We start from the raw sequence: 22,861 nt of genomic DNA on the forward strand, positions 1-22,861 counted from the left end.
CCTACCCATGGCACTATAAGCCCATTTGTTCAATAATTACTTGTTAGCAAAATTAATATATTGTTAATACAGATTTGATTACAGTAAGAAAGTCTGCAATATCACTAGCATTATCCTTTAAATAAAAATAAATTCAGCTGAATGCTGATGCACCTTATATTTTAAGTAAATATTCAACATTTTACATGGACACGAATAAATTGCATTTATCTACAGTATGTCTGTGTTGCTGTAGGATATTGCACTGAATTTTTCCCTGTACTTATTACAAAGGAACAAATATTTGAAAGCCTGTGGATTTAAAATTACAGATTATATTTACAGATGTGTAAATATATTCTTAAATGGTCTTAAAAAAAAGTTTTCACCTCAGGGGGTGGCTCTGCTGAGTCAGAAAATAAATGTCAGGCCTATAGAGCACCATCAGCAATATGAGACCAAGGACATGTTTTAATACAGAGAAAATGAAAGAACAGAATTATAATTTGGAAGCATACAAACTTGGGTAAAGAATAAGTCTGATTGCTTATTCAATTAGGAATTTAAACATAGATGTACTTCACTTACACAAATAAGAGATATATTGTAATTATTACCAATATAAAATGGTTTGTCTTGTGTGTGTGTGTGTGTGTGTGTGTGTGTGTGTGTGTAACTTTATACTTATGCTTGATCTTTTAACTATGGGCAAACTAATCAGGATTTTAGAAAAAAATACAGCTTCTCCATTTCTTCCTATTTCTTTTCTTCTTGTTTGGGCTTGTAATAAAATTGATTTCTCCTAGGTTAAGGTGTAAGTCAACTAACAGACTGACAATCCTTATCATGTCTGCTCCTCTGAGGCTAAACCATGCACTCTGACCTTCTCATGGAGCAGGGTTAAATGATAGTATAAGTTAACTTTCAAGATCAAAATATCCCATAAATTCCACTTAATGTGCTAAACAGCTGAAGACTAGAGCTCACTGTCCTAAGCCTCCCATAGATGACTGTCTTATGAAGCACAGAAAAGTATGAAAAATTTCAGATGTTCAGGATTCAGCATGAGTGTGAAGTGGCTACCTGATTAGTCATCTTTTTAGTTGTACTGCTGTTTCACTTGGTTTATAGCACTTCCACTAAATCACTACATTGACTGATTTAATAAAACTTGTTATATAGGTAGCACACAGCGTTGTTGTTAGGTGTTTGTGATTTAACGTTGTCCAAACAGACTCAAGCAGAAGCTTGCATGAAACAGTTTAGGAATAGTTGTGCTCTTGATGTCTGTACTTGTATTAGATTAAATGATGAGTAAACTTTCGCAGTACAAGATGGTATTTTACAGGTTGAGTTGAGGCTTATATTTGTCCTTTTGTTTAAGTCAGTGTCACAGTTAAAGTTTGGGGTGGAGAAATGGATGCAGTCAATGAAACGCCCATGCAAGTATGTTAATGAAAGTGTGTCTCTGTGTATTTTGAGTGAGTGAGAGGTTGATTTGAGAGGGCGACACTGGCATTGTGTCCCTCTCAGAATGATCCTCAAGTGTGTAAGAGGCAGTTTAAGAGCACTAGGGAGATAGTGAGAGTGTGTGAATGAGATATGAATAGCTATTACACATTTGCTTGTATTGCTCTGTTTGGTAACCTTTGACCTGTTCTCTTCCCACTCCTCCTCTGTTTTCAGTGTATTCTGGGATTTGTACTGTGCAGCTCCAGACCGAAGGGAGACATGTGAGCACTCCAGTGAGGCCAAGGCCTTCCATGACTATGTAAGTGACAGATGGGTTCTTCATGCCACCATGTCTTCCTTTTTACAGAAACGCAATCAATGTCTTTACATACTCAAGAATTTTTGTATGTCTACTTGTGCACGTGTTTTTATGAAGTCAAGTGTGTAGGAGAATCTTTAAATATTTCAGTAATAACTATTAACAGCAGCTGAATTTTAAAATCTTTTTTTTTTTTTATGACCTGATCATTTTTTGGTCTGTAAATTGTAAGAAAGCAGTGAGAAAATATTTCCTAAAGCTGAAGGTGACATGACTCAAAACTCCAAAAGCTGGAGATAATCGGTTTAACATAACAACACAAGGAAAAGTAGCAGATTTTACCACTTTAGTAACTGGAATTGAGGAGTATTTGGCACATTTGCTTGAAAATGGCTTTAAACTGATGGTTTTATCTATAGCAGGGCAGCATGTTGCATCAAAACTTTCACAAGAAAAAGTTGCATTATGTCACCAACTTTACAGAGGTAAAACGGCTGAAAACAGATCTAACAGCAAGAGAGATGGAAGTAAGGTGAAACTAACAACGTTTATACATCCAGCTAAAACATCACAAATGCAGTGTTAATGCCATGAAAACTTACAGACTTACTAAAAACTAATAAGTGGGGCCTTATGCAGTGCATCATTCATTATATGTGATAGGCTGACTTGTAATGATCATATAGGTTTCTGTTCCAGTTGGCTGCTATCCTTGCTGAATTAATCCGAAGTGGAGCCAGCTATACAGTTTTCTCAATACTGTAACCTTTATCTTTTTTTTTTTGTTTGTTTTAACAAAAATTTACTGTACCTGAAAGTTTTATGTACACAAACCTGTACTTTTGACTTATCAAGTAGCGAAGTACTTTCTAACACAGTTGTTCATCTTTAGCGTTCATGATTCAACTAGGGGGAAATTCCATCTAAGTCTAGAACGTTTAAATTATTTTGTGGAGAAAATGAATGGGACTTTTACGTCCAGAACAACGGGCACCCAAAATGACTCCAGCCACGTTGTAATTCCTAATGTCTAGGAAGTCATGAAAGAAAATCATTATATCAGTTTTAAGCAGGAGGCTCTAAGGCTAAAGGGTGATGTATGCTGTATTGAATTTAAGGCACATTCAATGCAATTTGTAATTTTGGAATATATAAAAATAATTGATTCGAGAGAAGGTTTTTCTGCTTTTTTTTAAGTTGTGCATCTCTTTTTAAATTTTTTATTTTTCTTTCTTCTGTTTTTAAATCATTTTTATGCATGTGTGCATCCTTGAGTTCCTTGGTTGTTGAAAGAGAAATTTTGAATTTTCTTGTCTTACTGTGCATGAAGGGAGGTGAGGGCCAGCTATGGAGCAGTGTTTCTAGACTCCATAATTGTTCAGGGTCTCACGTAAGGACAATTCAAAATCATTACTGTCTTGTCGTCACAGGTCCATGTCTTTTGCAGATGGAAATGAACAACTCCACTATGCTGCTCAATAATAATGTAAAGAGATGTTTTTCTAGACTGAGAGGAGAATCTGTAACTATATCCTGTTGTGTGTTAAATGTCATATTGTGATTGACACTGTGTGTCTGTCTTCAGCCTGTACTCTCTGCCCAAGACGGTGCATCTGTGTGCGTGTGTGCAAGTGTGTGTGTGCACGCTGTATAGTGTGGGGAGATAATGGAATAGAGTTCTAATCCGGTAATCCCAGCACTGGGCCGAGGCTAAGCCAGGGATTTGTGTGGGTGTGTGTGTGTGTGCATGAATGTGTGTTTGTATTTTTTGATGTCGGGCATCTTTGGCAACCAGCCCAAAGAAGGAGGGTCACACCATCAGTGCCAGCGTGCCAGTTAACCCTGGTGTGCGTGTAAATGTAGATGGGCGTGCTACATGGTTGCTTGCTGTCTGCTCCTCTAAAAGTGATAAAGCGAAGGAGACAAGACCAGTTTAATTTTGGCTCCAGCCCCCTGAGGCTAGTCTCTGAGCACAGGTTCTTTCTACTGGTTTCAAAAGAATAAGTCGGTTATAGGCATCAGAAGAAAAAAAAATTCACCTTACCTCAAAAGAGTTTGTTAGTCTTTTGTGGATTGCTAGATTGCAAGTCAGTATTTAAGAAGAATTATCACAGTGCTCTCTGGGTGTAAAGACACAACAAAGGTTTATGGTTACAGTTGAGGCTTTTTTCCATCTGACACTGACATTAGTCAAAAAAGGTAATGCAGAGGTTGTTAGACAGTTACCTTAAGAGTAATTTGGTCCTGAAGTTTTGAGTTTATCATTGCTTGTATCTACAGTAGCTGCTTTAAAAATCTGATTCACTGAAGAGTCAGGTTTATAGTTCAGACAGGGGCAAATTCTTTCATATACAGATCCAATCAATAGTAATATGTGTTTTTAATTGATCTGTTAGTACAGTCTTTTATTCAAGGTTTAAATGGCTTTATGTATCTTAAATGATACATACATTATGACTTATATTTGAGGTTGTAAGTGCCTCACTTTATTGTAATGCATCTATGAAACTGACATTGACATATGTCTTTTTGTTAGACATTTAGATGAAGTGAAGTTGTAAAGCAAGAGACAAAAGATGAGGTGTAATTTATGAATTGTACACTTTCATTAACAGACATAATTGGGACCCAGAGTTAATTTTGTACTCTCATTTCACGTTATATAGCCTACATGTCTTTTAGTTCGTTCCATTAATTTCAACTGGCATGCATGTTATCTCCTGCATTAACGGACGATGAAACACATTTTACATTATTCAGACATCATGTCGTACAACAATTAGCTGGTTGATTAGCAGCATTAATTTTTAATCTGTGTTAAATCCAGGTAGGCCCATAAAGGTTTAAGAAATTTGGATTTCTAAATTAGTTGGTCCTATTTTCAGTATGCATTTCATGTAAGTTCAGTTCAGAAGTTTTAATACAGTACTTCTCAACCAGGAAAGCAGACCTCTAAGGAAGAACAAGTCACATCTAGTTCACAAAATGTTTACCTGAACAGGAAAAAAGAAGAAAAAAAAAACATTGGCGCTACACAGTTAAAGCATTTTAAAAATTTCCTTAAAGCTTTGCTTTTTTCTTGTGAATTACTTGAGTTTTCTGGGTTTCCCCGAGGAAATCAGGTAGTGGAGTAGGTCAGTGCTGCCAACTAGAACCTGAAGCAGTTTAGTTATATAATTATGGCCTAAACAGTGAACTTGGTCCTTAAATGAATGGCCCTGTCTGTATAAATTGGCACCTCTACACCACTGTTAGTGAAGTCAGTTGAGGTGGCATGTCTCCACTAATACAGTTTTACCATTGAAAGAATAGAAATTTGAAAAATATATTGAAGTAAAACAGTTCTAGTTGACTGGTTCACTCACACAATAAAATAACTGTGAAAATGTAATAAATATTTTTTTTAATGTTTATTTGATGTATTACTTTAAGCATTCATTTTTTTCTCTTCAATGACCAGGGGTATTTAGGATACTAGCTTTTGTTTTGTATTTTTCAGCAGTCCATAAATGTGAGAGACAAACATGAAGTAATCATCGCCTCAGTGCAAATTCTAATTCAACCACATGCATACAGTGCACATGGTGAATCATAAACTGTAGCACCTGATCAGTGCAATCGTTTTCTCCACTGCACCAAATATCTAATCTGAAGGTTGATTTAGCCTCTTGATTTGTTGCAATGTCATTACAAAGAGGGATCTTACATTTGGTAATGTTCCGTCTTCATCACCTGTTGTTACCAGTTCTTGGAGCAAACTGGTTTATGAATTAAATTCATCTACAGTCGACTTGACAAGAAGAGAAAGAAAAAAAAAAGCTGAAAAACTACAAAATGCAGGCAACACCCTGGAATTTATGAAAACATAAGATCGTTTAAGAAAGTATTGTGAGTGTAGGTGTAATGTTAACATTACTATCAGTGAGATATCTTTTTGCTATCAAAGGGAATATGTAAGGTCCAGGATTAAGGCTGGCAGGCAGCCATTTGTAGCTTCCTGTAGATGTTCACTAAAGAGATGTAACTGTAATATTGTAATCCAACAGTGTAGCTACTCCACAGCTTCTGAAACGCTCGCTCATCTTTAGAGCAGTTACATTGATGGTATGTAAACAAATAAACAGCCTTTTCCACTAACCTTGCCATAGAGAACAACATCTGTAACCATGGTAACTGTACACAACAAAAAACAGCAGCAGCTGTAAAAACGCAGGAAAAAAGAGTAAAATGTTACTGACAAAAACTAGACCAAAATGATTGAAATTTGACTAGAATCAGGTGCCAAAGTTACCACTGATGTGTAGTGGTAAATCTGCAGTTATGTTAAGGCTTTGCTTCTCAATTCCTTCATCACACTCTTTCACTATTTTTTACACTGTTGCTCTTCACTGTTTCTTTACACATCTGCCTACGTTTGTCACTTCTCTCACACTCCTTTCCCACTCTTCTTTCCCTCTCTCCATTTCATTTCGTGCAACTCCTGCCTGTTCGCATCATGTTTTCTTGCAGCTTATGGTTTCTCTGCGACACCCCCACATCTACATCATTCCTCCCTCCTGCTCGTTGCCACCGTTCTTTCTCCCCCACCCTGCACCCCCTTTACATTCTCTTACTTTCACTTCACCCAACACACAAGTCCGCCCCCTCTCATTTCTCTCGTCTCTGCCTTATCACTTTCTCCCTCTCTTCAGCTTTCCTCCTCCTTTTCCTCCCTCTTTCTTTCTGTCTCTTCTCTGACCCTGTCCTCCCTTCCTCAGCCCCACTACTACCTCTGTTCCCAAGAGAAGATTGATTGGCTAATCTAACTGTTTACCCACAATGCCTAGTAGCACTGAGGAGGAGAGGGCAGTGTAGACAACTTGAAGACACAACCAAGAGACAGATGAGGTATTTGAAAATGAAGCTGAGTGGGCAAATGTCAAAACAGAGAGGGAGAGGGAACAAAGGGAGAAAAATGTTATGTTGTTTTTTTAATTTTAAATTAACTGTAAGAGCTCTATGAGTGTTTCACCTAAAGACAATTTTATGCAAAACTGGCCATCTGTGGAAAATAAAACAACTATTGTTTTAGTAAAATAATGGTTCTTACATCTATTAAAATGCAATAGTTCTAAAATTATACCTGTTTGTTACTTTTATTAGATTGAGACAAATGTTATCAATATAAACACCAGAAACATAATTTCTTAGTGTACATTTTGGGATTTTCAGTACATTGTCATACCTCTTAGGTGTTTTAGTTTTTTTTTTTTGTTTTGTTTTTTTTCCCCTTTTGCCTCAAATGTTCACAAACCATATGAACTCATCTGTGTTATGTACCTCAGTTATAGGCTGCCTGTGGCTGCAGGTTTCTATACTCGCCATATGTCCGTTTTTTTTTTTGTTTTTTTTTTTTATTCATCTTCAAAAATCTCTAAAAGCAGCTCACAGATATATTGCCATTTTCACTAGCATCATCCAGCATGTTGAACAACTTGTAACGTGTACTTTAAGACCAAACAATTCTTAATTACATCTGAATACAAAACAGCTCTATTTTGCCAAACGTAGCTGCATGCAGTGTGCCCTAATCCCTGTTATGCCCTTTCTCTGCCACCAGAAGTATCAAAGAAAGAAGTGAAAGAGGTCCATTAAACTTGACGATGAGCTTGTGTGATAAAGTCTTAAAAACAGTTTTTTACTGCCTGATGTCTAACATACTATGCAAATTTTCTGCTACTTCATAATTTTAATCCATTCCACAAGTTGAGTAAAATACTGTATTTTTAATCTATATTATTCCAAAACTAGTGCTCTAAGGCTGAAATTTCACAGTGGTCTGGTGATTGGAGACCGTGTTCCTGAATTCAATGAACCAGGTCCAAGCCCCTGTAACAGGGTGTTATTCTGAAACTGGCCCTGAGTCAAGACACCAGATTGATGTATGTCATGAAAAATGAGGTAGTTTCTTATGTGTGGCAATAAATTATATTTTCTTTTGTACTACAGAGAATAAACAAAGCACATTCTTCTTGAGTCAAAGCTATATTCATACTTGTCTTTTGGCCTCTCTGCCTTCTCTCTGGAGTGTTGGCTAAGTGGATGTTGTGTCTGCAGCATGTATTAGTGCTGTCAACCAGTGTGTGCATGCATGTGCACGAGTCTGCCTGTCTGGTTCAGTACTGCTACCTTGGCAGCAGCTTTTGGTGAAGCATGTCTGTGCTTGGTGCACATGTCGTGCCAGTTTGGAGGACCAGCTGGGCTTTCAGAGAGTGTGCATGTGTGTGTTTGTGTTTGTGCATTTGTTTGTCAGACGTGACAGTGAGAGTAGCAGCCGTATCCTGTTGCTCCAGAGCGAAACATACTGTTTTGACTGGGCTGATAAATTAGCTAGATCACCACAGTCAGCTATTTTCCCTCCCGTCTCTACACTCTCACTCTCTTCCATCCTCATGCCTTTACCTCTCCACTCCTTCCCCTTTCCCCCCCTCCCTCTCGCTCTGCACTAAGGACAGCAGGTCAAGGAGACAGTGATGAGGTGCATATCAGTGTGAACCAGAATGTAGATTAGTACCCTCTCCAGGCAGACACACACATAAATACAGACACACACACAGATACATTTGCTGTCTCTCCGTGCCTCTCCCCTCTTTCATCCAGTGTTTATGTCTCTGTCTTTATCCCTGTGAAAGGTATCAGGCGGAGGTCAATAATGTGTTGAGCACTATTGATCTGTGTGGTAGGTCCTATGGGTGAGAGAAGGAGAGGGAAGTGGAGAGGGAGGAATCAATGCTATTCCTGTATAGCCCATCTACATACTGTACTGTACCAGCCAATCAGATCATTAGTCTTTTGTTCTTTAATAGATTATTCATCAACATTGTAGGTTTGTACTACAGAAAGAGTAAAGACATGGTGTCCTCACAAGGAGCCACAAATGGGGATTAAGATACTGTTGAGTTTAAAATATTTTGCCACAAAAATGCCAGTGGTGGAAAGAGTTTATTACATGGTACTTTGAATTGTTTCAATTGATGCTGTATGAATGCTTACTGTAGAAATCAAAGATTGTAGCGTTTGGTTGCATGTCTGCAGTGTTTCAGACTGAAGCAAGATCTAAACCGGCTTCTCACAGACTAAACCTGATAACTCCTGTCAGAGTTAAGTAGTGAAATTACTTTAACATAAGAGCTTGCAGCCAACTGACACCTGTATTTGTACAAAAACCTGTCTGTAAATTGTATGTTATTTTTGGTGACTGCTAATTATTTTTGTTTTTTACATGCAAATATATTTTCTTTGTTTTCCATTTATATTGGTATCTGTAAAATCATAGAAAACATATCAGAAGTTCCCAAACAGTTGACATCAGTTGGCACTTGTTTGATACAACCAACAATCCTAAACCCAAATCCAGTTTTGTTTACTACAGGTACCATATAAGATAAAGAAAATCTGTGAAGTTTCACATTAGAAACTGGAATCAGTATTTTTTCCGTAAAAAGACAATGCAAGCGATTAATGTTCAGCAGTTTTGAAAAGTTTGAGCTGTAGGAAGTTTTTTTTCATTTACAGATTAGTTATTTTAGTGCTGGTTCAGTTTTGTAAGTGCACAGTAGAGAGAAACAGCAAAGCTTGAGGAGATTAAGTGAAATGACATGCAGTAAAGCAGGGGTGGGCAACCCATATTGCTGAAAGATATCATGTCAGATGAGGTATGTTCAGCTTCTGATTGGCTAAACACAGCTGATCCAGGTAACCAGCAGTGGGTGGGGCAGGGATAGCTGGAAAACAAGCAGGACAAACTACGAAAGACACCAGTTAAATACTTAACTTTTAATGCTGGTGATGGATTTTTCTTTACTTAATTATTAATCTAATGGGAATTAAAATCATAATTCAATTTATTGTGAGCTGTTGCACATAGTTGGTGTATTTTTACTTGATATAGTGAGCCACTGTCTACATCCTTAAATATCTGATACTGACATGTTCTATTACACTTTTAAAAATGCCATAGTTAGCATTTTTCCATTTAGAATTACTGCAGCCACAGTGATGAATCACATTTTAAGCCTGTTGATCCTGATACTGTATTATTGATAACCAGGTAACATTAAAACTTACTGAATATTATTTTTGTGCAGATATATCCCCTGTATGCTTTGACACCGTGTTTGTTCAATGCTGCAGAGGAAGGCCATTAAAATATGGTTTACAGTTTAAACCGTGTAAAATATTCTCAGACATTTGAAAATGTGTCTCGTGGGTTTTGTTGAACTTTCAGCCAGCTTCAATGAAAGAAACTTATTATTCTCCATCCTCCTGCATGTCAGGCATTAAACGTGTTTCGAGTTGTGCTGCCATCCAGCATTTCTTTGCACACCCCTTCATTTATAGACTTTTCCCTACATTTTTCTGGAAAATGAATAATTCAATTCAACTGCAAACATTCTTGTTCATTTTATCAACTAATTAGTGCTGCACTAATGTCTGCTTTGGATTGTACTTCTTCTTTAACTTGTTTTTCTGCATAAAGGTACACTTGCTTCCTCCCCATACTTGTGTGTTCTGTCTGCATTAGCAGTCATTATTTACCTGCAACAAAGTCAACAAGACAAATTCCTGTTGATTTATTTTCTTTGGGAATTGAGTTATTCTGATTCACAGAGACATTCTTGTCACAAGGTTTTCCAACCATCTCGCGCTTCTGAGTGCGGAGATTAAATGGAAAGGTAGATATAGGCAGTACTGTGGGTGCCACTACAAAAACTAAAAAAGCACAGTTGAATCCTTTTGTATTTCCCCAGGCCAGTTGGTTTTAATAAAGACCGAATGCATACTAAATCTGTCTTACACTTTGCTTTTGGTACCTTTACTCTTTGCAAATTGAGGAATTCATGAGTAGATTTTTTGTCATTAATAGTCTAAAAACAATAATATGACCAAGTGATTGATTATGGATGGAAATGTCTCTGCTTGTAACATTTTGTTCTTTATTTTTCCTTTGCTATCGTCTTTTTTCTTTTTTCCTCTTCTGCCTCACTCTTCTAACTCGCTCACTCCTCTCTCTCTCACTCTTGTGCCCTGTCTCCTGCATCTTCTTAGTCTCTCCCTCTCTCGCTCTGTGCTCCTGGAGCGGGGGATGCCAGGGGGACAGAGTGCAGATAGGACCTGTCTCCATAGCAACAGCTTCTGCAAGCTGCTGACACCCTAGTGGGGGGCTGAGGGGAGGAGAGGTTTTGATGGGGAGGAATAGTACAGGGGTTTGGGGCACAAGGAAGGTGTGTATTTATGTATGTGTTAATGTATATATACATTTCAGGAAAATAAGTGAAGAGTGTCTTGGACATGGGGAAAAGATGGAAAGAAAGTGTGGGGAAGAAGAGAGGGAAAGAGATGGATAAGAGGGAGGGAAAGAGGATAGAAAAGGAGAGAAAAAGGCAGCCGACCCTGCTTCTTCCCCAGGGACTCAGTGGCCTGCTCATGTTCACTAGCAGAATTAGCATAAAGATGGGGGGAGGTGTGTGTCTGTGTGTGTGTGTCATTGTGAATATGTGTGATGTTTCAGTTTTTATGTGTGCTAGTTTCAGATAATCATGAGAAGAAGGGCGGCGAGTGAATTTGTGTACATGCGTGTAATTGGTAGTATGCATTGTTGTCCATGCATACAGTATGTGTCACGTGGATGTAGTGTTCGTTAGGTGTGCGTGCTGGTGTAACAGTGGTTGTGTGTGTGAGTGTATGTACGTGTTTGAGAGAGTGACTCCCTCCCCTGGGTCTTAAACCCCCTCCCTGTTCTGGTCCTGTAGCCTGCAGTTCTCCCCTGCCTGCTTCTCTGTACTGAAGGCCTACACTTTATGAACCTGTGATGCAACTCTTTGTGTGTCCATGCGTGTGTATGTATGTTTGTGTGTCCATGTGCTTGTGTGCATGTGTGTGTTTGTTCCAACATGCTTATGTAAGCACTAAACATGTGTCTCTATGTGTGTTGACAAGAATACAGTTATATTTAACTCTCGGGCTAGATCCGTCTCCCCCCTCTTCTATCCTAGATTCTAGTTTTATTCTTCCATATTCTTTGACTGGCATTCAGGAGGCTGGAAAAAGTAGTGCCGTTTTTATTGTTGCATGTGGAAACGTGGTTAGCAGTAGTTAAGCAGTTATTCTCATCAGGTTTAAGTGTTAAACTTCTCGTGGCTTTTAAACATCATTTTCGCTCAAGACTTGAAGCAGCATCAAACAATCCTTAATTTTACACTTTGGATATGCTCTTTCTAAAAGTATTAATCTGTGATCTAACATGGTACAATAATTGGCTATGGTCCGACAAAATTGAAGAAATAAGCATTGCCTCTAAACATACACCCTTCTTACAACTAGTAGATTTAAGAGATAGTAATCAGTTGATTAGAAGATATCATTCACTCTTTGGCTTTTCTAAAACAGCATCTAACTGGTATAAAAAAGTACAAACTCAACTTATTTGTTGACTTGTTTCTATAGTGTAAATAAATATGTGTAAATACTCAGACTTAATAAATGAGTAACTAGGCACATTTAACCATCATTCAATTATGTTATATGAATTTTGTTTATATCCGACACTTACCTTGTGTTTTTGTTTATTTATGCTTTGCCGCACTATGTAGCCATTCAAGCTGAAAAAATAAAAATTCATGAAGTCATGATTATTTACACGTCCGTTGTACTGGGATGTATCCAGCTATGCCTAATATGCTGGCAACTCCAGTGTATATGGCATCTTTGAAATGAATTTATAAAGATTCACTTGAACATTACTATAATGCCACAGTAAATGCTAATTGTCAGTGTTACATTGATTTGCATATGGGAAGCACATTGGGAATATGGGTGTCCAGGAGGTTAAACTTTTCTTGTCGTATAACATTAAAGTATCAAACAGAGCCCCACATCATGGTCTTTATGAAGTAAACAAAAAGGTGAGTATTCTGATCTAATTAACGAACTGTGACCTAAAAGGAAAAGCTAGTTTTAGGGCAGTAAAACACTGTTCCTCAAGATAGAGTTGTCTATGTGACAGTACATAACAAGACGGATGCAGTCTCTATGTTTATGGCTGTGGGAAAAAGAAAAGGAGGAATAACGTTTTTCATGGTGATTGTTCTTGAACCCTTCCTCTTTGCTTCTGTCCTTGTCCACAGAGACAGAATAGGTGATTATTCCTTTTCTAGTCTCATCTTTCTATCAGAGATTAGAAAATTGTTTCAAAACATTTTTGTGAATTTAGATTGTTGTAACTAGTAATGGCAGATGGAAACGCTACCTCTTGTAGGAATTTGGTGTCCAGCACATAATGTACACAAATGTTACTGTATAATAGTGACAGACACAGAAAAAACACCACATTGAGTTGCTGTGTTTGTGTGTTTCAGAGTGCAGCAGCAGCACCCAGCCCTGTGATGGGCAACATGCCCCCAAACGACGCCATGCCAGGTGGTCCCATGCCCCCAGGCTTTTTCCAGGTATGACCTGCTAGCTGTGTCGTTGTCCTCATCTTCCAGCTCTCCATCACAGCCAGATTCAATCCTCTTTTGTGTCTTATATATACACACCTCTGTCACTTATCCATCTGTGGCTCCCAAAAACTGATGATCTACATTTTAGGAAACATTTGCATAGTTTTTGAGTCTCCATCATCAAGAGATGGTGTTTGTTATCTCAGAATACACAAGAGTATAAAAAACAGGTGTGATGTACTTGGCAAAAACACCTTTCTTTGTGGTATTTTCTAGGGTCAGCAATGACCTTCCACAGTAATACTTTTATATAGAACAGTGAGACTGAAAACTGGTGCAAAACCCCCACCTTTAATGATCAGTGTAAAAGAAGCTAATGGCTAACACATATAACATATATTCACATCTTATAAAGCTTAACTTACCTGTCAATCATGTTGCATCCTTTGGATTTTGTATGACAAACTCAGGCAAAGCATTTCACACTAACTACAAGAGCAAACCTGATAGCAGTAAGCCAATATTATTAAGATATATCAGTATTGGTATTCATTTTAGCACGCTTACGAAATGCTGCTGCAATGAATGCTTCATTTTTACATGTATTTGACTTAAGATTTTTTCAATTCATATATAAGAGTTCTATGTCTTTTCCTTCATGTTTAATGTTATCACTGTTATTAAAAAAAACTAATATCTGTTTATGATATGGTTCTGTGAAAATCATGTATCTCCAGAACTTTTCATGACAAATGACCTCATTTACAACTTTGTGATAATGCACGTTTCAACTAATCTTAAGGGTTTTATTGATTTTTATTAAACTTAACAAGGCTGAAAATTGTTCTAAACCTGCGGTATATCTGAAAATAGTCAAATCTCTAAGCTTGAAGATGCATGGTTGCCACAGCATAATGTCATACTTATAAACTAATTATAAACCTAATAAACATTTACACGTTTTTATCAGAAAATTTGTCATAAAAAAATATTGGCTGATATATTGTTACAAGACTTAATATTCTCAAGTGTAAAAGTTGTCCTCAAGAGTACAGTATGAGTCGCACTCTGAATATAATCCTCCGGTCTAAAATCAATTATGAAGTTTGATCAAATGACACCACAATTACAGCTAGCATTGTTTTCACTTGTCCCCACATTTTTCAAAAAGTTTATTCTACTCTTGATATTTACACCCACTCACACCGTTCATTCATTTGTGGCTTTGCTCTCGCTGGGCTGCTGTTTAACCGATTTGTGATTCAACCATCCCGTATTCATCCTCTCTCCACTCCTCCATCTTCATCTCCGTCTCTGTCTCTGACCTGTCCTGGCTCTGTGAAGGAAAAGGTTTTAGTGTGGGGGATGTCTGTCTGAAGAGTGAAGAGAATGAAACACACACAGATACATATACAAACACATACAGGCATAAGTGCAGGCATTCACAAACAAAAAGACAAACACATTCTCCACCAGGCGGTGGTGTGATGGACAGCACTGGCATTTGGCAGAAGGCTCGATAAGGTGGTGAGAAGAGTAGGAGAAAAAAGTGAGTGACATGATAGAGAGAAGTAAGGCTGGAGAGAGATGGAGAAGGTGAGAAGAAAATGTGAAATATCAGTGTCACTAGGATTGTGGCCCAGTGTTTATATCTGTGGTTATCTACCACTTCATTGTTCGCTGAGAGCGAGGCAATGTGCCGGGAGGATGGTAATGGTGATGGTGAGGTGGTGGTGAGGGGCGGGCACTAGTGAGAGTACGACTGTGAATAAGCAAGGGGGGGGGGGGGGGAGAAATGGTGAGGAGAGATGCATGGAAGATCTATTTATAACATTGGTGGAGGAGTGAGATTGGGCGAGGGTTTGTGTGTATGTGCATGTGTATTTATGTGTGTTATGTTCAAGGGACCTTTTTGTAATGGAACGTTTTGGTCGTTTGCTGCAGATATCGTTCATGCTCATAGATAAGGCTGGCTATCCTTTGAAATCTTTTGCTGTTATGATACCGGGTTTCAGTCCTGACACCTGTACTGTGCCTTTTCTGGTACCAGTACTCAGATTTAACAAAAGAAGCCCACATGCTGCTCTAGGAGAACTTTGTCTGAAATTGCTTAGATTAAGATAAATTAGGTCTGCAACTGCAAGGTTTATTTTTTATTATAATTTATTATTATTTTATTTCATCATTGATTGTTTCATCTATAATATGTCCCCACAGACTAGAAAATCCACATGATGTTTTCCCAGAGACCAAAGTGATGTTTTTAAATGTGCTGTCTGAACAACTCATTTACTATCATATCAAATCCTCACAACTGAGCACAGAAAATGTTTGGCATTTCTTTAAAAAAATCTCTCCATAGTAATTTCAGAAACTGGTGAACAAGTCATAGGTGCTATAAGTAACGAATTAGACAACAATAGTGAATTGTGACATTAACCAGCAAATTGATCAGCAAGGATGATAAAAGATAGTTACAGTCCAACAGAAATATGAACCCTTTTCTGACTAGATACTCAGTTGCTGGTTTTAGTACAGGAATGTTTTCATGCTTAGTGTTACAGAAAGACATGATTTCTAAAAAATATATTGAGATTTGATACCCAGCTCTGCTCTACATGTTAAGTGTTACTGTTTATGACAGAAGCCATTTCAGAATATAAAATATATATATGTAAGAAGCGAATGTGTGAACCTTGAGACATTTTTTTTTCTGCTGGTTAGCATTTCATTTGTAATCAAACAAAGCAGTCGTTATTTGAAGCATGTTAACATAAATGGGCAAATTCTAATATAGTTTAAACCTACAGATTCAGAAACATGCTTGTGTTGTGTTTGTGTGTGTCCAGGTTACTACTACAGATGTGTCACATTTGTGAATTAGCCAGCTTTTGTTTTGTTCTGAGAATTGGAAGAAAAAAAAGGCAGCGCAATGAAGGCACTGACAGTGATAGAGCGGAAGAGAGTGTGTTGCATAATGAGTTATTTATTAGGGGTCATTAACCTCTTGTCTTGTGGTGAAATGTCAGCAATAACACAGCAGTGTGCAGAGACGCTGCAGGGTTGCTCTCATTGCGGATAGGAGTTTACTCTGATACTGAAACAGTCTTGAAATAAGCAGTAAAAACGTCAAACTTTTCCCTGTATTTTTCAGTATCATCTTCTGATTTGAAGTTACCTCTCGTGGATGTCCTACTGTTAATGCCGGTCCTATTGCTGTGTACCTTTGGCAACACTGCCCCCATGTGGTTTAGAGGAAAGCTACATGTAATTCTCTAATCCAGGGGTCCCAAGGATTATCATCTCTTACAGTGTAGCCACATGTAAAGGCCATCCTGAAAAATAATTCTGCCTAACGCAGAATTCAGTTAACTTATTTGGACTCATAGTCAAATTAAAACTGTGTTCCTGCTGGGCTATGTATTTTTAATCTTTTTTTGTGAATGAATGCATTATTTAACTGCACATTTTACAGAATTTTCCCAAAATGTCCAGTTTTGTCCCCTTCCTGCTCTCTTCTTCCTCCTTAACCTAAAGACTTTACACTGACTCCCCCATAGTCCTTTCTTTATAATTTTGATCCGGTAATTCCTCCAGGTGTAATCCCCTTTTTTGGCCCCTCCCCTCTCTGATATCGCTCTTCTTTCTTAAAGGGACCACCTGGCTCTCAGCAGTCCCCCCACGCACAGCCCCCCCCACACAACCCCAGCAACCCCATGATGGGACCCCATGGCCAGGTAAGACGCAAACACTTTCTCTCAAACACCCCTATCGCTTTCATTCCCTCTAAATCCCCCCCTTCCACGCACACACAAACTCGTATTCTTTCCCTTCACTACTCGCACACTGTCGTCTTCTTCTCCCACCCTCAAGCCCCGTTAGCTCTAGTTTAGTTCTGGCTAACTCCCCGTAGATGTCAGCCCCTCCAGTTGCCAGCTCCGTTATGAAAGGGCCTGCTTCTCTTCAAGGCCCAGAAATCGTCTGTCCCTGTGTGGGATGAATAATTCACTCCTTGCCCCTCCCCTGGAGCAGCTTGTGGGGGGTTGCACACTTCTCTGCTCCTCCACTTTTAATACACACACAAGCACAAATATGCACTTTCCTTTGCTTTCTTGTTCTAGCACTTTATAAATAAAACATGGGGGAGGCACTATGGATGCATCACATATGTACAAAAGCACATATACATACACATATATAAACCAACTTTACACAAATATAGGATATTCAAAGATCTGGATATCTCTAGTTGCCAAGTAGATAAAAGCCTATCCAATGTATCTAACCTTAAATAAACTTTCATTCTCAGTCAGCGCTTGTTTTAACACTTATCCAGAACAGTAGCTACAGATGCCACTGTGGAGGTAAAGCTAGCCGTTGCCCATTAACTGCGGCAGCCCGGCTCTTCATTCTTGTGGTTTCTGGTTTCTGTCTTGTGTGCGAGAGTGTGTGGACATGCTTCCTCTAAGGTTTTGAACGGTGTTGTTGGCCTGAGGTGTCTCTAACTACGCCAGGCAGACCACAGGCCGAATCAGCTTACACCACAGTGAGAGCAGGCAGGTTGTGCAGGGAGCTGTGTGAGCGCTGTCTTTACACATTGACCTGCACACAAATTCATGCTTTTGTGTATAAGCAGGCAATGTTAAAAATCATAAAACATAGATTCCCATGTATATTTTTGTGCTTTCAGGCTGATGTGATGAATTTGCAATCTTCCACTGTCATCCTTCATTCTCCAACAACACTCTGTTCATCTGTGTGTCCTGAGTCCTACCCCTGTTTGAGTGCTCTTGGATTTATCAATAATGAAAATGTAATTTTCTCTCTGTCCTTCCTTTCACCACATTCCCTCATCTCCCCCTTTTGTCCTTCTTTCCTACATTTCTTTTTCCAGCCTTTCATGTCACCGCGGTATCCAGGTGGGCCACGCCCATCACTCCGAATGCCAAATCAGGTACTAAACTAAATTTTGGTACTTTTTACTCCCTTTTATGTTGATTTTGACAGCATCCTGGCACCCTATGTTGCCAAGAGTGTGCCATTATTTCAGTTAGTTTCCATGTCTGGTCTTCTCTCAGCCTCCTGGGGGAATCCCTGGATCTCAGCCTCTCCTGCCAAACAGTCTGGATCCAACCAGACCGCAAGGTATGGTTTATAGTTACAGCCCTGAGTTATAGTGCCTTATTGTAAAATATGTTTATTTTCTTTATCAGATTATGTGCCTGCAATATTTTATGACTATATTAGGGTTGTAACTAGAAATTATTTTCATTATTGATGAATCTGTCAAGTAACAATTTACCTTCACAGTTACTTTTTAGTCTCTATCAAGAAAAGCAGGTTCTCTTTTGGAGGTCTTGAAAAGACATAAAAATAGTGAGGAAAAAGTAGATTATCAATATAAATATCTATGGTTTCTGCTTCATTCTTTGGCCAAATCACCTTGTAATAGTTCATTTGCATTCTGTATGGTATTATCATAATATTATCACTTAACTCAGTGAACCCTGCAGAAACCCTCAATTAAAAACCCACTGCAAGCTTGCAGAGCTAATGATGAGATGAAGAAAAGCTGCATATTCTGATTTCAGAAAGGCAGTGTCCTACAAATAATTGTTCAAAACATATAGTTAATCAGTTATTAATTTGATGATAAATCAGTCAATAAAAAATTATTTCAGGACTAAACTCTACTCATCTTTTTTGTTGTTCTTTTCTAAGTATATGTAGTATTTTGTATTGTATGTATTATGTTTTTTTTTTTTTTGTCATTGGCTATTTGCTGTTCTTTGTGTAAACATGTGAGTATGTCTGGCTCGGGAAGGAGTCCTAGCTTCAGAGTCCAGAGAGTTACAGCTAATGGGATTCGGATGGAGTATTGTCTGTGGCATGTCTAAATTCCTGATTTTAAGAGACAAGCCATATGTGAGTTTATTTGAGCATGTGTGTTGTGTGTCTCAGTCTGTGTGTTATTCTGGGTGTGCTCTTGCAGGACATCCTAACATGGGTGGACCGATGAGGATGAACCCTCCTCGAGGAATGGCCATGGGCCCACAGGTACAACACACTCAAAACCTACTGTACACCCAAATCTATGATTGAACAGAAATTAGATCCTAGTAAAAACTTCAGCAGCAGTAGATTCTGTGGTTTATCTAATAGATACATTATATTAATTGCAGAATCACAAAAAAAAAATAATGTTGAGAACTTATAACATCTTGCTGAATTTTCTCAGTGTTTTGAAGTGAGTTTAATGTCTTGTCTTGTAGAATTATGGAGGCATGAGGCCTCCTCCCAACTCCATGGGTGGTCCCATGCCTGGAATGAACATGTAAGTTAAAATATCTTGTACATCCAGTGAAATATAATCTCCAAGCTTGTGTGGTTTATTCTCTGCATCTACTGCATCCTTTGATTAAAAATGTTCCTTTGGTTTTTTTAAAATTATATTTGTATTTTCTAATCTCTGTCATCTTTATTCCTGTTTTCTCTTTCCCTCTTCATTAATCTGTGTTGCTCTCAGGGGCCCTGGAGGAAGAGGGCCTTGGCCAGGGCCTAATGCTAACTCTGTGAGTCAGAAACCTTTGACCCTTACACATCATTACATATAGGTGTTTGGCAGAGAAAGAGCAATCAGCCTACAGTGTCATGCAATCCTATAATAGTCTTGGCTGAAATAAAATAATAGAGGTTTTGATTTGTATTTATTTCATCCATTTTGTTGCTGTTCACATATTGGAAAAAGAGTTCATACATCAGTTCTGATAATGGCTCTAGTGACATTGTCTTTTCCAGTCTAGTTTCCTTGAAATACTTTTGAAGGAATTTTTACTAAAGTAAATGTTGAGTATGTCGTGAAAGACTTGCAATTGAGTTGAAATCAAATTTTCCTGGCAGTCCATTTAAACTGTAAACTGTTGTACTGGACTTTTACAATCTAATAGATTGTAAAATGCTCCTCTTACTTTTTCATAGATTCACATTTTGTATCCTCTGACCATCAAATCTGATTACTGATGTCCTCTTTTCCCCTGCAGATAGCCTACTCATCCTCATCTCCAGGAAACTATGTGGTGAGTTCAAATCTATCAAGGCCGGTAGTTAAATTTTATTGTACTGGTGATGACTTATTTATTTTCTAATGTGTGTAATTTTAACCTCTATTATTGATTGCTCCACAGGGTCCTCCAGGAGGTGGAGGTCCACCTGGAACTCCCATCATGCCCAGCCCAGGTGGTGCGTCACCTAACTTTGACCCCAGCACTAACACTTGTCTTACAAAATGACATCTTTCTCATTTTTCCCTTACTAAACAAGCATGAATGTGTCCATTCATCAATCAAGCACTATCAGTCTGAGTGTTTCATTTTTCATGTCTATTTGTCATTGTCTCTCTAAAATCGTATAACTAAAGTTTCTGTTCACTTTTCTTAGATTCAACTAACTCCAGTGAAAACATCTATACAATGATGAATCCTATTGGACCAGGAGGCAACAGACCCAATGTAAGTCCCACATGCCTGGAGTCCATTTCATTATTTAAAAAAGCTCTTACACAAAATGTTATTTTAAAAATTTAACTTTCTGGGCTTGTAATAGTCTGACATGGCAGATTGATTAGGCTAAAATAATGGATGTTAGTGCGATAATTAAAATTACACAACTTTGCCCACAAAAATGAATCCAGTTCAGGTATGGCTTAAAACCACACCAATAGGCACTAGTACAGTCAAACCTGTAAAATGAATTTCTAAACATTTATATTTTGTTATACATCTTGATAGTTCCCTATGGGTCCTGGGCCTGATGGGCCAATGGGAGCTATGGGAGCCATGGAGCCACACCACATGAATGGATCACTAGGTGAGTTTAAACATAGTGTAGCTCAACAGGATTCTGACGAGAATTACTACGCTGCTGTGTTTTGGATCACATTTATCCTGAACAACAATTTAATGGTTTCTCTCCTTTTGTCACTCTCAGGGTCTGGGGATATGGATGGGTTGCCAAAGGTGAATACAGCGTTTTTTGTTTTTCTGAAATTATCTTGGTTTCTGAAGTGCTCTTGCAAATGAAACAGAATCTTTACTTTCTAATTCAATGATGCTATAAGAAATAGTCTCATCAGTATTCAATCAGTTTTTTTTAATTTTTTAATTTTTTTATTTTTTTTTACTTCCTTTCACTCCAGAGCTCTCCTAATAACATGGGGGGCATGAACAACCCTCCTGGAACGCCGAGAGATGATGGTGAAATGGGAGGGAACTTCTTGAACCCATTCCAAAGCGAAAGTGTAAGTAGAGTGAGTGAATATCATCTCACGACCCTTAACAATTATCCTTGACATCCTGACACATAAACCAGTGGAAGAATGCAAGCAGAGGGTGCACCTTATTTTTAAATTTGACAATTTAAATAAAGTGTGTCCTGTTTTTTTGTTGTTGTTTTTTTTGGATTTGGTTACTTTCACATATCATAGTGTTCAAGCTATTACTTTTTAATAGCCCAGTACTTGTGGTAGGTCTTCTGGCCTCTGTATACGCTGACAGTCTGATCATTTACTTTAGTAAAGAGATGCTTACAACAAGTGCAAGTTGACAAGTTGCTTGAAAATGTGCAGGTTTTTACAAGCTTGAAATTTGGCCCCCAATTTGTTGCTGAGTCTTACAAAACAACAAGGTAAATGCAGGGGAAAAACGCAGTCCCAGTCCAAAGACCCATGGCAACACAACACCAGCCTACTGGACCCAATTAGACAGAATATCATCTCAACCAGACCCAGCTCACTCTTCAGATCAGGTCTCTGCTTTAAGAAACCAGTCAGACTTGCGAGGACTGCTGGTTTTAAGTTTAGCTCTCTTTCTTGAACATGGTCTTTAAGCCATATTACTTGGGACACAGCACTATAAATTTGAAATACAACATTTTGCTACACACAGAAAAGCATGTTCATTGTATAAAATGTTAATAAAAACAGGGATGGAAAGAATATTTGATGTTCTGCTTGCATTGTGACCGCTTACTAATCACTTAGCAATTCATTCTTTACCCTCTGTATCAGTGATGTGATTATAGCTGATGGACATAAACGCTTAGTGTGCTAAACACTAATGTCAGGATATCAGTTTAGGGGGGTACTGTACCTTGTATTGTGTAATTATGTGACACTGCCTGACCTTTGGCCTGGAGAGCCACAGTGTACACAGGCTAGAATTATAGCCAAGCCCCAGTACCCTGGTTCAGCCAGTCAGAGCTGGGGCTGGGTAAGTTTTCAAAGTTTAAATGGTGATTGCAATTTCCTGAGTTTTTGTAGAAATATTAGTTTCAATATTTTCTTTGAGAAATGTTATCTGTTCTTAAATGGTAAATGTTAATAAAACTAGTAACCATATAATGTGAAACAGTCCAAGTTAGTAATTATCTGATTCAAAACTGAAGTAACTCCGGAACTGTTTTTAACAGATGAATTTCAGGAATTCACAAGGGAGGAATTTCAAAAGAAATAATCTTCCATACTTAGCCTTTACTATCTGAAATGTGGCTGAATTTTGGAGTGTAGATGCAGTACTGATTACTTTATTCAGGTGTATTAGGTCCTGTCTGGAACCTGTGCCTCATCTGGCTTTGC

The 22,861-nt window shown here is 38.2% G+C and overlaps 1 protein-coding gene across 3 annotated transcripts in view; it reads left to right on the forward strand.

The window, feature by feature from the left end:
- Positions 1-22,861, forward strand: part of LOC113137367 (single-stranded DNA-binding protein 3) — a 34,093-nt gene that overhangs the window by 8,003 nt on the left and 3,229 nt on the right. Inside the window, exons 4-17 of one of the 3 annotated variants that reach the window (XM_026319013.1) lie at positions 1,666-1,750; positions 13,147-13,236; positions 16,884-16,967; positions 18,125-18,184; positions 18,285-18,375; positions 19,223-19,287; positions 19,503-19,564; positions 19,757-19,802; positions 20,271-20,306; positions 20,415-20,469; positions 20,668-20,738; positions 21,018-21,096; positions 21,217-21,245; positions 21,425-21,526. In XM_026319013.1, the coding sequence (XP_026174798.1) occupies positions 1,666-1,750; positions 13,147-13,236; positions 16,884-16,967; positions 18,125-18,184; positions 18,285-18,375; positions 19,223-19,287; positions 19,503-19,564; positions 19,757-19,802; positions 20,271-20,306; positions 20,415-20,469; positions 20,668-20,738; positions 21,018-21,096; positions 21,217-21,245; positions 21,425-21,526 (955 nt within the window). The remainder of the gene's footprint in view (positions 1-1,665; positions 1,751-13,146; positions 13,237-16,883; positions 16,968-18,124; positions 18,185-18,284; positions 18,376-19,222; positions 19,288-19,502; positions 19,565-19,756; positions 19,803-20,270; positions 20,307-20,414; positions 20,470-20,667; positions 20,739-21,017; positions 21,097-21,216; positions 21,246-21,424; positions 21,527-22,861) is intronic. The other 2 variants (XM_026319097.1, XM_026319183.1) reach the window with 2 other exon arrangements.

This window comes from Mastacembelus armatus, chromosome 22 (assembly GCF_900324485.2).
Source record: "Mastacembelus armatus chromosome 22, fMasArm1.2, whole genome shotgun sequence".
NCBI lineage: Eukaryota > Metazoa > Chordata > Actinopteri > Synbranchiformes > Mastacembelidae > Mastacembelus > Mastacembelus armatus.